At 37.9% G+C, this 17,865-nt stretch overlaps 1 protein-coding gene across 1 annotated transcript; it reads right to left on the minus strand.

Annotated features, from left to right (window-relative positions):
• Window positions 1–8,094: 8,094 nt before the first annotated feature.
• On the minus strand, window positions 8,095–12,598 carry LOC119076433. Its single transcript, XM_037183182.1, has 11 exons — window positions 12,492–12,598; window positions 12,307–12,426; window positions 12,004–12,218; window positions 11,749–11,932; window positions 10,940–11,047; window positions 10,750–10,871; window positions 10,404–10,563; window positions 10,297–10,339; window positions 10,094–10,165; window positions 8,479–10,030; window positions 8,095–8,409 (listed from the first exon to the last, which is right to left on the minus strand). Exons 1-11 carry the CDS (start codon window positions 12,546–12,548, stop codon window positions 8,277–8,279), a joined length of 2,766 nt encoding a protein of 921 aa, XP_037039077.1. The 5' UTR covers window positions 12,549–12,598; the 3' UTR covers window positions 8,095–8,276.
• Window positions 12,599–17,865: the final 5,267 nt, after the last annotated feature.

Genomic DNA, 17,865 nt, shown 5'->3' on the forward strand with positions numbered 1-17,865 from the left:
TGTTTCCAGTAACTTGCTTGCTGAGGTCGTTGCGATTTACTTCCAAAAGATAAGTAAATTTTGAAGCTTGTTGAGGATCGGAGATAGGATTTGTATTTTGACAGACGGTTACGAGGTTGAGATCCAATCAATAAAACCAGCGATGGATTGCGATTGAACCGTTTATTACTCGGTTATGCACTACTTCAAAATTTCTAAAAAATAAACAATTTTCAATGTAAGACCGAAGTTGATACAAATTGATAACATGATTTCTTACACTTAGTAACCCTCTCTCCTAGATCTACGGTTCGCTATTTCGAAGCTTGTATTTGTGTGTGCGCAGCCTGTAACCTAACCTTAACATTAGCAAATTGCAAATTCATGATCTAAAGGAAATTCTTACAATTCGGATTCTTGCCGACCACTTTTCCCTCGCTGTGACAAAAAATCCAATTTAATTCACAGGAACGTGATGCCTAAATCGAACAACCAAATAATTAAAGTTCAACCGATACCGGTGCACGATAAGGCACAGAGAAAAAACATCGCGCAACCAAACTGAACTATTTACCTTCTTGGCACATCCCCCAGAAAATTCAATTGCTGGACACACAATAAACTTCGTTACGAAAAAATTAAATGAAATTCAACCGCAATTAATATGAAACTTAAAACTATCAAATTGGATTCGTTTTACTTCCAATTGAATCCGTTTTCAATCAACTTAGAATAATGAATAAAACCAAAATGTCCTCTTCCGTCGCATGTGTCAACACTTAGCCCAACTGTCAGATAAATCAGTGCTGCCCACGGGTCTGTCAGCCCATTGTCTTTTCATTTCGATTGATTCTATATACACATACACATATAAGCGTATTGTGAAAACACAGAGCCAACTTCAATGCGAACAACTGTCATTCGATATCAGTTTATAATTTTGAATTCTTTAAACGTGTTTGCAACGACATCAACAGGTACTTTTGATATTAAAATCATTTCGCTAAATTTCAACTGAAAAGATCTGGTATTTTCGAATTTTCAAGAATGGTTCTCGAGTGTAGCGTGCGGGGATGCGAAACTATCGCAAAAAACGGTTTACACAGCTTCCCGAAGAACCAATTGGCAGCGCGAAAATGGGTCACTGCTACAAAGTCCCATCATTTAATCGAACGCCTCAATGAAAACAAACTATCGGGTTCGTTCTACAAAATATGTAGAAAGCACTTCAAGGAATCGGATCTTCAAATAAATGGAAAAGGGCAAATTGTAGTCAAGCATGATGCTATGCCGAGCCTCTTTTTGCCGGACGATGACGGTGTAAGTTACCAACGAGTCTCCCTATTTTCAGATGACTTATATGATCTCTATTTAGTTTCAGCTCCAAATGTCGAAACACTCGTTACAATCTGCAACAGACGTACGTTTCCCAAAGCCTAAAGCTCATGCCTCATTGCCTCATATCTGATCAACTAAAAGTGTTTTAATATCCTAGGGTAATCAGTCGAATGATGAAGTTGTTGATGGGACGGAACACGACAGTGATGTTGATGTGGAAGCCATTAGTTCCGAGGAAGATATTGCTGTTCGCTCGGACAAAAGAAGTGGTCGTAAAGCGCGCTCCAAACTATCATTATGCACGGTTTGTGGGATATATTGGACGTCATTTACATGTTCTGTGTTGTTTGTTTTTTGTCTAATAAATGTGTTCGTCCTATATGTTTTCGTTGTGTTTCTGGCAATTGAATCGAGTAACTACAAGGAACAGATCAAAGCATTTCTGAATGACTTACAAATTTTACCTGATGCCCTAAGGGTGACTTGATGTAACGACATAGCTGCATGCAGATATTTCAAGGAAAAGCGTTGCGTTTCTTTGAACTTCTACTGTGTTTCTTTGAGCTTTTACTACGTTTCCTTGAACTACTGTAAGTTTCACATACGTAACATTCTGAAGAGAGAAAATGTAAGTTCTGCACCATGGAATTAGCTGTTAGAAAACTTATTGAAATTCGTAATGACAAATCTCATATTCAAGCCTAGCTTGAAAATGAGGAAGAAATGGGTGATGATTATTTTGATTGTGTAATAAACTCTCTGACAGACTGAAAGAAGTAGCTAGAAAATAGAATTCGAGAGTATAAAGAATAAAAATTTTGGGAAAGTGTGTTCTCTTGAGTAAAGAGTTCAACTCGAGATTAAACTTCTTGACAAAACGTTTTTCCTTAAAATCGGAAATTGAAAATTAAAATCCCTGAAAACATAAATGTCGGTGTGCTGGACCAATTCACTATGTTACGCAGATCTTTTGTTTCTTATTCCAGAATGTATCGCGTCAATCGAATACGTTAGGTTATTACAAGAGACGAGCAAAGGAGCTTCAGCAGAAAGTCAAAGCCAATAAGTTGAACGACTCAAAAGTCCTCGATTACTTGAGGACCAAATTCAATGAACAATTGTTGGAGTTCGTTACCATGCAGTTGAAGAACTGTGAACGTTCTAAGCACGCCAGACGATATACACCGAAACAGAAAAGCCTCTGCCTGGCAATGTATAAACAAGGGCCGAAAGCCTATCGGTTCAACGAAAAGTGGTGTTGTTTACCAACGAAAAGAACAATAGGCCGGTACAGTGCACAGCTCGTATTCAAAGCCGGTGTCGATGAAAAAGTTCTAGAGGCAATCAAAGTGGTCGTTAAAGACTGGCCTGAAAACAAAAAATTATGTACGTTTGGATGGGATGAAGTTGCGTTAAGTGAACATTTGGACTACTGCCAATCTCAGGACATAATAGAAGGCTTCGCTGAAATTCTAAAACCGAAAGAACCAACCTTTGCAACGCATGCCCTGACATTCATGGTACGAGGAATTGAAGTACCTTATAAGCAGTCAGTTGGATATTTTTATACGGGCGGATTGAAATCGTTCGTATTGGTTGAACTCATCAAACTGATGGTTCAAAGAGTCTTAATCACAGGTAAATTTATAGATGATGTTCATAATCTAAAGACAGCAACGGTAACATAACCACCTAGCAAAATTGAATCTTCTGAAGCTGTTTACGCTGTTTTGAAATTGCAATGAGGGACTGTTTTGAAAACTTACCTACCAAAATCGGACGCAATTTCCAGCTACGAAGTTTTGGTGCCTAAAAACATGCAATTTTTTAATTTTCTCTTTTTACATGTTTGTGTTCTCTCTGATATCGAAATCGTAAGTAAGTAGCCACATATGGTGAAGAAAGAATATTTTTTGATCTCGTGTATCTGGAATCTAGGGATAACTCTATAAGAAAAATGCATGTCTTCGGTTTTTGATTGCCTCTCACTAGCCAGTGGCTAATACCCACACAAGTTTCAAAAAATGTTTCTGACGATGGCTTTATCTTCTAGAGACTAATATCTATCCAGGCACATCGAAGTAAGTCCGCTGTAAAATTCGTCCGATTTTGGTAGCTTCATTTTCAAAAGAATCTCTGAATTACCGATATCTTTCAAGTGCACTGCACAATGTCTGTTCCTGACCACGACTATCATTTTTTCAAAAGGTCTGGTTCCAATTTTGTCGGTTTGCGACACATGCAGCACGAACGCGTATGCAGTCAACGCATTGGTGTACCCGAATGCTCTCCAAAAAAAACAAACGGGAGACGTTCTACAATACAAAATTAACGGACATCAAATCACGCACACCTTCGATCCACCCCATCTCATAAAAGTGATCAGAAATAATTTGCAGACCAAAAACTTGGCACACTTTATAACAGAAAGATGGCAACCTGGCTTCGAAGAATATGACGGGTCGTTACAGATCGCCACTTGGAATGATATCAGCGAATTGTACAGAATCGACTTCGAATCTCCACATCGCGTGTTGACAAAACTTACTCCCGAACATTTAAAACCAAACAAGTTAAAGATGAAAGTGGCGGTTGCAACGCAAGTTTTTAGCAACGCGTGTGGATCGGAAATGCTTCGATGCATAGAACAAGCAACAATGCCGGAACATTGCACCAGTACAGCACGTTTGCTCTTCTTCATGAACGACCTGTTTGACAGTGTTAATGGCTCAGACAGTCACCCAGCAGATTCACTCAAAAGTGCTGTTACGGCGAAGTCACTACATTTCGAATATTGGGAGTACGCCTTGGTGATGCTGGAAAATATGTTCTACGTCGATAAGATTACTGGCGCTAGGAATAACCGATCATCCGTCCTGAAGAAATTCGAATCCACACTGCGAGGCTATCAGGCGGTGGCAACAACATGTTTTAACGCGAAAATCGAGAAAGTTAACATAAGGTATAATTCATGTGATAATCCATGTTGTAATCTCCTCAGCAATTACAAATATCGACAATAGGTTTCAGTTCAATTTAAAACAATTCGACTCGAGTGTGCAAATAATGTGTATCCTTGGTATCTAGGACACCGGGATTTTTTTTGCCGAAAAACCGTATACCGGGAAATCTACCCAATCCAGCGGGAAGAAATAGAAAAAAAAATCGGGATCAGAAATCGGGAAATGACCAGAAATCTGGAAATGACCAGAATTCAGGAAATGTCCAGAATTTAGGAAATGACCAGAAATCGGAAAATTACCAGAAATATGGGAAGGATCTGAAATCGGGAAAAATTATCATGAAATGATCTCATATGTGTTCACGAATCTTAAAGAGGATTTACCTCTTTACCTCTATGTTGAAAATAACCAGGAAATCCCAACATTTTTACAGGAAAATTACTATATTATTACCGGGAGACTTGGTCGAATTTTAGTGGATACCGAGGAAAATCGGGAGATGGAATTTGGATACCGGGAAAAAAACATTATTTGCACGCGCGATTCGACAAAGGCTCGGAATATGTCGGCTTTTGACCTGACCTGAAAATCTAAAAGCTGGTTTGACCTGAATTTGATGTGACCCATCTGACCTGATTTTCATTTCAAATTTGTACTGACCTGACCTTACCTATTTCAGATTTAGCCTGTATTGAGCTGATTCCATAATTCGATTTTCAGGTTCAGGTCAAATCGGTCAGGTTTGCCTTTATAACATTACCTGAATTTTTGGGTCGAATTGTTTTTGACCGCGTTTGACAACAGTTGACGGCGCTCGACAGCAGTCGACGGCGCTCGACAGCAGTCGACGGCGCTCGACAGCAGTCGACGGCGCTCGACAACAGTCGACGGCGCTCGACAGCAGTCGACGGCGCTCGACAGCAGTCGACGGCGCTCGACAGCAGTCGACGGCGCTCGACAGCAGTCGACGGCGCTCGACAGCAGTCGACGGCGCTCGACAGCAGTCGACGGCGCTCGACAGCAGTCGACGGCGCTCGACAGCAGTCGACGGCGCTCGACAGCAGTCGACGGCGCTCGACAGCAGTCGACGGCGCTCGACCGCAGTCGACGGCGCTCGACCGCAGTCGACGGCGCTCGACAGCAGTCGACGGCGCTCGACGACGTTCAACTGCGATCGACCGAACAGCCTTCTTATAAATGGAATTTTATTATTTTTTCAACAAACAGATTTATGATTTTTCTGTTTTTAACAGCAAGTGATGAAAATTGACAAATATTTCTTTCCTTAAGGGACACTACTCAAGACGGACTCGAAAATTTTTTTGGATGCGTCAAGTCTTGCAATCAAAGCAACAAAACGACAGCCAGCCAGTATCGAACTGGCTACGCGACAATGCTGATAAATAATATAACCGGAACGAATTCTTTAAGAGCGAACTGCCAGCCTGATAACTCAACTTCAATGCTCACGAACATACACGAGTTCATATCTGTATGCCAACAACAGTCAAATAATCAAAACGAAGCATCCTACCCTGAAGCTAAGCTGACAAGTCGTGGTTGTGATAATTTGAGTTCACTTGAGTACGATTCGATGATTGTTTTCGACCCGGAAACCGACGATGATGATAGCCAGTCGATCTTTCATTCTGATGATGAACCTGACGATGGTGTAGCAACCAATCGTAATTTTGAATTGCGTCAACCAAATGTGGAACTGAATCAAACAGAAATTATTTCTAATGATGCCAATTGGGTCTTCCAAAATCTGTTTAAGACAAGCCACTGCAACGACTGTACCGAAAACTTTAATTTGATGGATCCGAAAACAACACTCAACAGTATTGAAAATCTTCTGAGCACTATCAACAAGACAATCGCTGAAATTTGCTCGGAAGATTCCGTGAAACAAAAGCTTCTTCTCAGCGTTGAGTCAGCCAACATAAATGTCATCGGTTGTGCAGACCACATCGATGCTATCGAGCGAAAAGTAAAAAATCTTGCTGTCGATCGTACCATTCTATCATTTTGTACCAATATCAACCAATTTCTGTGTGGCAAAATTACTACTTTACCCGAAAACCCAAATTTAATTCAGAAGCTGGCCTTCGAACACCGAATCAAAAAGAAAGGAATTGGAAAGTACGCAAAAAAAAATTTATTGAACAATGATTCTTAAGCGGCAAACATGTTTTACAGCTGTTATTGAGATTTGTTCTTAACGTGAAGAGATTATAAATAAAAAAAATGAATTGAAGACCACAGTCTCTTATTTTATCGAATGACTAAATGCAAACAAACTATCGGATCGGTCCACATTTAACATCTGAATTGATCTTCTCTAGTCGACAGCGACGACCGAAATAAATGATGGACATTGAGTGTGTAGTCTTTTATAGCAAAATGTTCTTAGGATGAATCAATTGGTCAACTATAACAGAAAAAACCATTCGATCTGCGGTTCAAATGTAAACAGTTTCAGTAAATGAAAAATACCTCAGAACTTCGAACCCAATAGCTGATCCGTTTTATCTAAATTTGTTCTAACCATACCATTCGGGAAGCAGTCTCGTTTTCGTATAATTATTATAATTAATTAAACACAAACAACTGGCTTGCGGAATATTATTTTCCGATCGAACGATTATAAGTAAAACAAAATTTTTGTTGTGATTGATTGTCACACGCGTCACACGCACACAATTATGAATGACATTTTGACTATTCCACTGTTAGCTAACTTCAGGGGAAAGATTCTCTCGAAGAATGTACTTTATGTTTTAACAAAGAGATGTCACACCCGTGGTGCTGCCCAACAACAACTCTGAGTTGATCACTTTTGACGTTTTCAACTTCCTCGCTGCACTCAGCAGTCATAATACAAGCAACTGAGCCTCAATCTGCGGCTAGTCTGAATATAAAATCATCCTGATGTTTTTCTAACTGTTATTTAATGGTCTCCCCGGAGAGTTTTATCAGCATTCCACTGCCATAGGATTCATTTACTGTAATTTGTAATGTTAGAAAGCTTAGCGGAAATATTGGACTTGTTGAACTTCGTTTGATGTGTGTTCGTTACACTGTTCAGACCAGTGCCTATTCTAGAAAACTTTTTCTAAAATTTTCTACAATTTCTAAAATTTCAGAATTTGTAGAAATTCGTAGAAACCGAAGAATTTTGAAAAAATTTGATTTCTACAAATAATACAAAATTAAAGTTTCTTAAAAATTACTTATTTAAAAAGGGGGCGTCGCAGGCGAAAATTTCTCTTACCAAAAAAGTACTCCGTGTGAGAGACAAAATTGCATTTTTTCAGTTTTTTCTTTGTTTATTTGACAGCTTGCTCTCTCACTGCTCTCTCACGGAGTACTTTTTGTTGAGTGGAATGGATAGTTCAATAGTACTTAACGCATGCGCATTGTCCCAAATCCGTTATTGTGTTTATGAAGCCAGATACAGGGGGCATCAGTGAAATTTAAACGTGTTTTTCAGCTGTTCCACTCATCCACTCTTATAGTTTTATACGATTTTTCCACAGTGTGGATAGTATATGGTAAACAACGAACGGTGTTAGTTGATTGAGCGTTGAAAACAAATCAATTTACCAATATTTTCATCGAATTGGTGGACCGTGGTCTGCGTTAAAATATTCGAATATTTGAGCGAAAAATTCCAATGAACATCACAGAAAAAATATTGAGTGGACCAACTGAAAAACAGCTGAGGCAAGTGAATGTCTAAATTCCACTAACGTCTGCTATAATTTGTCTCTAAATTTCAAAGTTCAAATCATCAAAAATTTCAAATTTTATGTGTCTAACGTTTTCACAACGTTCGATTTATTATTTTCTCCGTAATTTTCACATGATAACAAAGAGCAAAATTTAAAATAAAATCGAAAAAACGGCAATAAAATGGAAAAACAAAAGAATTATCCAAAAACCGAAACGGAAAATTACAAAAAATTAAGTCTCATCCCTGTCGATGCTCATTGTTCATTGCTTGTACGTTTTATTAACGATCATGGCAGCACACTCTCTAGCCTGTCTGCACATGGTTCGAACGTTAGTTACTGTATCCGAAAATTTCTCTTTGCTCCTCAATGCCGCAATGTTGTTGGCTTGCAACCTGAGGAAATAGATTGAAGGAACAAGTAAATTAAATCAAAAATCATTGGACGTCGAGTGTTCATCTTACTCTGTAATCAAATGCAACAATTTCACTCGATGAAATTCACAAGTTTCGCGAGTCTCGAAGAAATCTTTCAAATGGCCAATCAAACCATTCAGTTGAGTCAGTGCACACGAAACACCTTGCAATTTTTGATTATCAACGTTTGGTTCCTCGTCCGTCGCAACTTTCGTAACACCAGCGTTCGGTTCATTACCAAACGACTCTTCCGAACTCTTACGTCTCTTCGTCGGTTGTTCGAAAGCATCGCTTTGACTTGAACACATTGAAGTCGATTCATCATTTAAACTGTTCCACAATTTACGTTTGGCAGTGCCACGCAAGGGGTCCGTAAGCGATCCATTCGGTGAGTACGCATCTTCTTCGAATTTATTGTCGATCATTTTGTGAATCGCTCGAAATTCTCTTTCCGTTCTCTGACGTCGCACGGCATCAGCAGCTTTGAAGGCTTCGCTTTTCAAATATTCCAATCCATTGTTTTCCATGTAGACGTACAGGGCTTCTTCGATTTCGTCACTATTAACGAATACGCATCCACGTCTGTCGGAAACCATTCCTTCATCGTCGAATACTAATTCTGTGTCTGCTTCATTCGGTATCAGGTATGGGTTCGGTTGTAGATTGACCGGTTCATCTCTACGATTATTGCCATCTGCCATGTAGGAGTCACCTCCAAGTGGTTCGTTCGTTTTTTCATTGCGGAGCATTTCTTTCAGGGAATCGAAGTTTGACAGAGAGGCATGTACTGACCCGTTTTGGAACTGAATATCACCGTTCTTTGCATCTTCTGTTTCTACCGGTGACAAAAAGGATGCTGACTGTGTTGGAAGACTTTTAAACGAATTTCTCTTGTATGGAGATGGACTGTTCTTTGGTGACTTAGTTTGTTCTCCATTGGATTCATCTATCGATGTTGCAGCAATGGATCCAATTATATCGCGAACCGAATCTGTTATCTTCGCAATTGAAACATTTTCATCGGGGTGCTGTATTCGTGGCTGTGACGTCTGTTGTCCCGATTGATCTTGCGTTCCCGCAATGAATCTTTTCACTTGTTTATCTATCTCAGAAAGAGACGAATCTACGGAGGGGAAGCTTTCATGACAACTGCTTAAACTTCCACTTTCCGATGGACCGCTCATTCCAATTTCAGATTGACCGTCTTCCAAAACTGACATGTCATCACCGAAAGAAATCCCTGAACTATGGTCACTGAGGTGGTCTTCGAGCGGCTCATCTATTGGATGGTCGAGTGGATCATGACGTGTATCGTTGAGTGGATCGTAAGGTGGCTCATGACTAGGATCGATGAATGCTTCCTGTTCGAATGATAGATCAGCAAGTGTACCACGATCAGTTGGTGATTTCTCGCTGACTGCAATATCAACTGAATCCTTCGTGGCTGGAACATTGGCTCGATCGTCTCCAAAAAAACTGATTTCATCAGCATCTAATTGCTTGCGAGCAATTGGAGCGATTGACTTTGGTCGGAATTGCGAACCAGACATGGAAAATGAAGTGAATGATTCATTGTTTTGCGACATTACATAGTGTCGATCTAAAAAATGTTCGAAAATCATCTGTAAGGCAAAATGGAAATCCAAAATATCGACTCATATACCTTGAACACCATCAGCTCCTTGAACACCGCCAGCTTCGAATTGCAATAATCGTCGGTCAATCGCCATTGATTCTGAGAAAAAGAAAACGAATTTTTGGTGCTATTCGAACGTAAATCATTTCACTGAACAGTCGAACATGGGTACACACCATGTATGACCTACAAAGCGAACACTTAATTTTGAATAACCAGAGAGTAATTACCTTGTGACGATATCGATTGACTGTTGTAAATCGGTGTGCCAGACTGGAAGTAAATTTTATGTCAGAAAACGGTCTCATTTTCATGGGAAAAAGCTTTTGGATTTTACCACAAAACGGAATATGCTTTTCACTTTAGTCTTCCAGACGGCATTTCGATCGTGAATGGGAAGATAAACGATCATCGTAGTCTGTCTCAGAAAGGTGACACCGGGTCCATTCATGACACTCCATGATCCACGTATTTTCAGTTCATGTTCCTCCGAAAGCCTGAAAATGTTTTTTTTTACAGTTCGGCCCTACGGACCATTCATAAATTCCGTTCGCATTTTTTGCACTTTTCCTGTAAAGGTCTTATCCTACGCATTTCTCACTCTCATCGTACGTTCCTCTTTAAAGAGAACGGAATTTATGGATGGTCCCTTTAACCTAGTTCTATTTCCTGTAGTAACCTACCGTTCTGTCAACTTTGGACGCGTCACTGTAGCCAAAAAAGTCAAAACATTTTCTATTGGCGACACAGCAACTAATACGATGCTGTTTTCTCTCATGTTGAAATCAATCCAGAGAGCTTGAATCTATAAAAAAGAAATATTTTTGTGCTTAAACAACGAACGTTAATATTGTCTTGCTGTTTTCCCCCTACCGAAGTGTTAAGATTCAACGAAATTTCGTCACAAATTATTTTCGTTGGCTTCAATGATATGATACAATGGCCCATTGCATCAATGTCGTGTAAGAAGGAATGTTGATTCTGCAATTAATAGATTTTGGTAAGTCAGTTTGAAATGAATTTGGAAAAATGAAGATGTCCACACACAAGGATGAAATCCGCCATAAACAAATTTTTTCGCTGATCCTAATGTACTATATCTTACTGCCACTAATGACGTAAATTCCTCGATATCACCTGTGTGATAAAGTGATTTTTACATTTTCATAATTTGTCATAATTTGATCATTGGCATTTGTATGAATGTGCACTCGTTATAACACAGTCACAGAGTGTTGAAGCTTGTTCCACCCGATCCACAAACATTTACATTTAACATTCGGTTAAAATCCTCTTGTCGACATTTAAAAATCTGGCTGCCATGACATGACTCACTTGGTTGTGCGAAACGTTCATTTAATTACTTACGGCATGTTAATTGGCCGTGTTAACGCAAAATGACGGATCACATTGCATGTGTAAAAACACTTTTAAGGGCTTTCGAAAGCTTTGAATTTCTTTTGGATTGCATTAAAACAGTGGAATATTTCAGTGGAATACAACGGAAGCTTAAAGCTTTCGAAAGCTCTTTAAAAACAAAGACCCAAATGCGATACGTTGTTTTGGCGCGACACGTAATCTCCGCATTAATATTATCAGAAAGTTTGAATAAGATTTCCGCATTAATTTAACTTAATTCCACTAACTCTCGCGCTTTAATTCGAAAAGTATACTCCACTCACCATTAATACGTCGGGATGGTTGTTTAAAGCGGCCAGCTTCTCCAATATGTAACTATTGAAATTCTCTTTTAATTCGTTCAGTTGATCGGACGATAGCTGTTCAGTATACAGTAACAAAACTACCAAAATCGACAATTGATCGCAACGATTTGTTGCTGTTCGCAGATTTTCGATCAAACCCTTGCTGCATTAGAACCGAAATTTGTTATTTCTTTAGCTTCAATTGGTATCAGATAATTTACAACTTTTACTTACAATTGTTGACCGTAAAGGCAAACATAGTTAGCAAGTTTCTGCGGATTCATTTGGGACATTATGTGCTTCCATTGACAATAGAATTCCAAACTGTGAGTGGATTCGTATTTGTCGAAAGCTTGCATGAGGCTCAAGAAAACGTATGTCAGTACTTTGCTCGATTTTCGAATGTACATCTTAGCGGAGTCGTCCATTTTTTTGTCACTGAAAATTGGCTGAAACATGATCGTAAACATTGAAACAATGACTGTGAATGCAGCTAGATGATTCGAGGATAGCAACACAAAAACATTCTAATCGAACCTTATATGCTCTCATCCATTGCTTGACAATCGGACCAAACGTACGAAAGCCTTCTTCACTTTTCACTTCTTTGCTCAGAACAACAAGCGATTTTACGAAATCGAAAACGTCGGAATCACGCTACCGAATTATAATCAATTGTTACAATGATGTGTGAGTGTAATTCTGTCGATCAAATTACTTACGATCGCTTCCTTCGACAATAGTTTGTCTAAATCGTCAGTAAGTTTTGCAACTTCCATGGTTGTTTACACATCGACTGCACGCACAAACAATTAAACGGTAACTGTATGAACCGTTTGAACACGAACGCTAGGGTTGGCATAAATTGCATTAGGTACGACAACGACACAACATAATAAAAAGTGCGTTCAATGATCTCTGTCGTTACGCATATGAAATGATGATTCAACACCAGGTTATATTATTGGTAGTCTCGTTTACTGATCCCTGGATTAGTCGTTTCACTTAAGTGCAATAAATCTCTTTTTCCTAACTACCCGGGTAAAAATGAAAGTCTCAAAAGTTCGAAAAACGTATTCTCATGGTCTCACAAGACAATAGAATTGAGGCCATGAGAATACGCTTTTCGAACTTTTGAGACTTTTGATTTTTACTAGGGTAGTGTTGAAATATCGCGATTTCATCGCTATCGCATGTTTCGTGCTTCGTTTAGGAAAAACGTTCTTCCTTACTTATATGGTAAAAGGCTTTTTTAGCGAATTTAATTCCAGCACTCGCCTCCGCCTCCAGCTGGAAACCTCTCATTCGCTAAAAAAAATCATTTTAGCATGCGTTAGGAAAATAACTATTTCATCCGTGCATATGGCGTAAATAACCGATATCCTCGAAAGAAACACATCAATTTTCTACACTGTTTTTCAAAATCAGAAGAAAGCGCCAGTGTACGGAGAAAAGCTCTTGTTGTGAGAAATAGTTACTTACATAACAAGGGATAAAAAGTTGAAAAGTAGAGTTTTCGTGTAAACTTTACACTGTAAAGTTTGTTGATCTGAGGCGAAGCTATAAACACACGAAAACGAGACTTTTAACTTTTATCCCGAGTATTAATGGATTTTGCACGCTTTTGTAATCTAAACCAATTTTCTTATTTTCCCCAGGTGTGTAATAAACGACTTTTGACCCTAGGAAAACCTAAAGCATGTAAATAAAAATTTTCTCACCCGAACTGTCATTAGATATACAGTCAACAAACTGACATCTTCACACCGCATTTGAGTGTAGATAATAAGTTTATTCACATCGGACGGATGAAAATAATTATTTTATTTTTGCAGTATGATTGGCCTTATTTTCTCCACTCAAAAGACAGTGAGAAAATGATGTATGGTTGACGCTTTGTCGTATAACAGTTAGGGGGAGAAAATGTCTGATTCCTCATCCTTTCTTTTGACAGTGAAGTAAATAGAGTTTTTCTCCACCAAACTGTCACTTTTGTTTTATTTTCGTACATATGGAAAACGGATGGAAAACTTTGTGTTCCCCTTAAGAAGAAAGTATTTTCTTCCCAATTTAAATAAATAAGTATTTTTCCATTGAATAAGGCCCTTCTAGATTCCGTCCTACTAGCACTTTCCAGTCTAAACTCGGATAAGGTGGTAGACACATTTACTGATTTATATTCTCATATATTCTCATCAGTCAATCACAGAGTCTCGAAAACAAATTAAATCATGGAAATGGTGCAGGTGATGGTATCTATATACTATATACTTACGAATTATATTTTAAAAAGAGCTTAGGTAGAACGACCACCCTCACAAATAAGCTAGATATAAGAACTGTTGTTTGTCTTAACCGTTGTCAATAGTTATTTATAAAAAGTTGAAAAGTAGAGTTTTCGTGTGAAACCTAAACCAAATTTCTTGTTTTCCTAGGTGTGTAATAAGCCACTTTCGACCCTAGGGAAAACAAAAGCATGTAAAATACTATTACAGCCCAGTTTTTCGATCTTTTTTGTATATTTACCGTCTGCCTCTGCTCTGTGGAACCTTTTGGTAGTAAAATGAAAATCTAAATCTTAACCAAGCTTTTCCGATATACATAGCGTTGCTCCGATGGCATATCTGTATTCAATTATTACTCGAAAGCCTCGTAATAACCAACGGCTTTCTGAGCAACAATCAAAATGATATATGCCATTCAAAAATGTATTCACACAAATCAAAAGAAAAAACCGCAAATAATCAAACTTGAACAATAGCGATGTTCTAGAACGTGGTGCATCCAAAATAAACGGAACATAGGAAAACGAAATTACAAACGAATAAAAAAAAATCGTTTTTAGCATACCGTTTTGAAATATCACCAAATCAAATACATGTCACCGCGGGAGTATTTTCCAGAATGTGGTTTGATGGAACACAACCATTTACGACAACGCAACAGAGTAGCGTATATAGTAGCAGGAAAATGGATTTTCCTTTTGCTTAAACCAGTTCTAAGAACAGTGAAACTGTCGAATAAAACAACATAAACATTTGAATTGGGCTCAGGTTAGAACAACCAACGCACTGCACTCCAAGAACAGGCAAAGGAACAGATTTTATTAACTATCATTTGTGGACCCTTGTTTTGTCGGTAACGCAGTGGTATTATACCAATGCAACAACAAATTTATATGAGAACTTTCGACTACTGTGGCGTGGGAGCCTATTATTCAAATTCTGTTCTGTTGTCTGTTTTTGAAGTGCGTTGGATCAACTGAAGTAACCAAGTAACAGATTTGATAAAACTACATTTATGAATGAAGCGTAAATCCATTATTCCAATCCACCCACACTCATAATGTAAAACTTACGCATACTACAGTGGTGTAATAGATTTTCACATTTTATAACCCCAGGGTCATAAAAATTTCTTGTTTTGTAGTTCGTGTGATTCTCGGAATAAAAATGAAAAGTCATATGGCCGTGTGATTGTTGACGTCGGATCGGCGAAACCACACATAAACTCGTCATTTCAACTTTGTATCCCTAGTTGTGTAATGGTCATTTACAGCCGTGGAACCGTGGGATTATTTCATCGGACAATTTCAATTGAACTCATTCAACATGCGAGACATCGATGTTACCATACCTTACAAAGAAATGTGTAACATATCGTTATTATGTTGTAGTGGTAACAGATGTGGAAATAGACCGACGTACATATGATATCCAATTCGAATTCAAATCATTCTATTTGGATTCGAATTGGATCTCATAATTACGTCGGTGTATTTTCTGGACTTTTTGAAACGTCAGTCTAATAAACGTTAAAGCATTAAGAATGAGACAAGTTGAATGAAAGGGATTGTGATGTACATAATGCAGTTAAAAAATATTTGTTTGTGTTATAGCACAGCTGAGCTATATTTTCATATTTATTGGAATGAAATAGAACAAAGGTAGAATGGAGGAATGTCGAAAAGATTATTAGGTACAACTTAAACAACTACATCGGCAACTGCAGGTCCAAATTATCTGCACTAAGTGAGGATAAGCCTTTCGCTGTATGTGCTGATTCTTGAGATTTCCTACGATTTTGTGGCTGTGGGTAAATGACTACGATGGGTAAATGTGAAGAAATACCAGGGAAAATACAATTCTTTCATTGACTATATCATTTACCGAATTTATTTAAATTTACCAAAAAATAGGTTTGGTAAATTTTCGGTAAACCTTGGAATCTATGGTAAATTTCAGTAAATTTGGTAAACAAATTCACTTTGGTATATAGAATTATAAAACCTCGGCTAAAAAAAACTTGGATGCAAAATGTTACTAAACTATGTAATACCAACTCAGTGCCTTTTCGGATAATTCTGATGTTAGCAAAATTACGTGAAAGTGCACATGAATCGCTTTCAATTCAATTAAAATTTTAACAAAAAAATCAATCGAAAAGAATAAACTTAAAAGCAGGGAATATGATGATTAACATCGTATAGAACAAAATGGGATAATGGCAAACATCATACATGGTACGTCCTGCCACTTTGTTAAGCACACACAATTTTATGGGATGAAAATGTGAGATGCGATGTTACTGAATGTTAATTAAAAGCAAAACTTAAGCGAACCGTATGTATTGACAGTGCGCATTACCCAATGGTACACGATGGTACCATCCAATTAAACATCGGAAATTTTCATAATTTTTAATTGGCACACACACGGAATTTTGAAAACTGACACATTTTCTCTTTCTGTGTTTTACTTGAGTTTCTGATGTCTCCACATAAAAATACATGCGAAATGCACAAAAAACCAGTAAACCACGAAACAGAAAATGTGTCGATTTTCAAAATTCCGCAAGTGTATCAGTTCGTTACAAAAACTGAAAAAAAAACTGAAATTCTCAATTCATTCTATTTGTAATGATTTATTCATTCAAACAATTGAAAGTTGTACACGTACAATATCAATATTTTATTGTATATTGGAACAAGGAGGAATTGGAATTTGATACTGTTCTGCACACGTCGAAAAATCCCACTTTCGTATCTAATTTGTTCTTCTTGGTTTCTCTGATTTCTCGTATTTGTAATTAGAAATAGCATACGAAATGAGACGAATCAGAAAAATGGAGAGGAACAGCAGCTGAAGCACCTTAGATACTAGAAAGTGGATTTTTTACGTGCGCAAAGCAGTAAATGATTTTTTATGAAAGTGTTTCAATGCGAAACAACACTTTGCGCAATGCTGTGGGGTGGTACATACTTTTTGATCTTATATGTCGTAGATCAACCGTAGGTGAAGCGTAACGTATCTACTACTATTTTGATCACTACTTTGATGCAAACATGTCAAAATACCCAAAATGCATAACTTTGAACGGTATAATGAGCTTCAAAATAAAGCCCAACTGTTCTTTTCAGCCTTCCACATAAAAATCATTTCATTTCACCCTACTATATGTAATGTTTCATTTTGTTTAATTTCTAGTGAAAATGTTTGAACTGTTTCATTGCATCATATATTGATCCCCTTTAACCGAATTATTTCCAATGCACTCATCAGTGGAGAACATTGGAGCAATTATAATTTTTTATTGATTCATTTGAATAAACGGCCTCAAGCAAGACATGGTAATAGTCGGAAATAGTTAAATTCATTTAAAAAAAACTCATTTACAAATAAACCAGTGGGGATCGTAGCAAATTGTTGTGATCACTCCCGTACGACTTCATCTAGTGCCAAACATATTTCTCGAGCGACCTGGTGCCATTCGTATGCATTTGAGTCGTCATTTACAGTTCAAATGATAATAAATAGTTATTTGTTTACAGTGGGAAGAGAATTACAACAAGTAAGTTTTGCGACCAGAGCGGAGCGAGGTTTAACCGTTTTTGTCCGCTAGAAAAAAACAATTTTTCAAAACAAAAACAAAGTTGATAGTCAAATAAGGACTATCATAGGACAGACCGTCGACAAAACGCCATTTTCTCATGGCATTTTAAGTGGAAGAAAATGAGGTTATTCACACCGTATGTGAAAAAAAAATGAAAATCGGTTAAAAAGTATGTTTCTCGATTTATGTGCAAAAAAAGAACAT

The sequence above is a fragment of the Bradysia coprophila genome, unplaced genomic scaffold (assembly GCF_014529535.1).
Source record: "Bradysia coprophila strain Holo2 unplaced genomic scaffold, BU_Bcop_v1 contig_232, whole genome shotgun sequence".
In the NCBI taxonomy this organism is placed as follows: Eukaryota; Metazoa; Arthropoda; class Insecta; order Diptera; family Sciaridae; genus Bradysia; species Bradysia coprophila.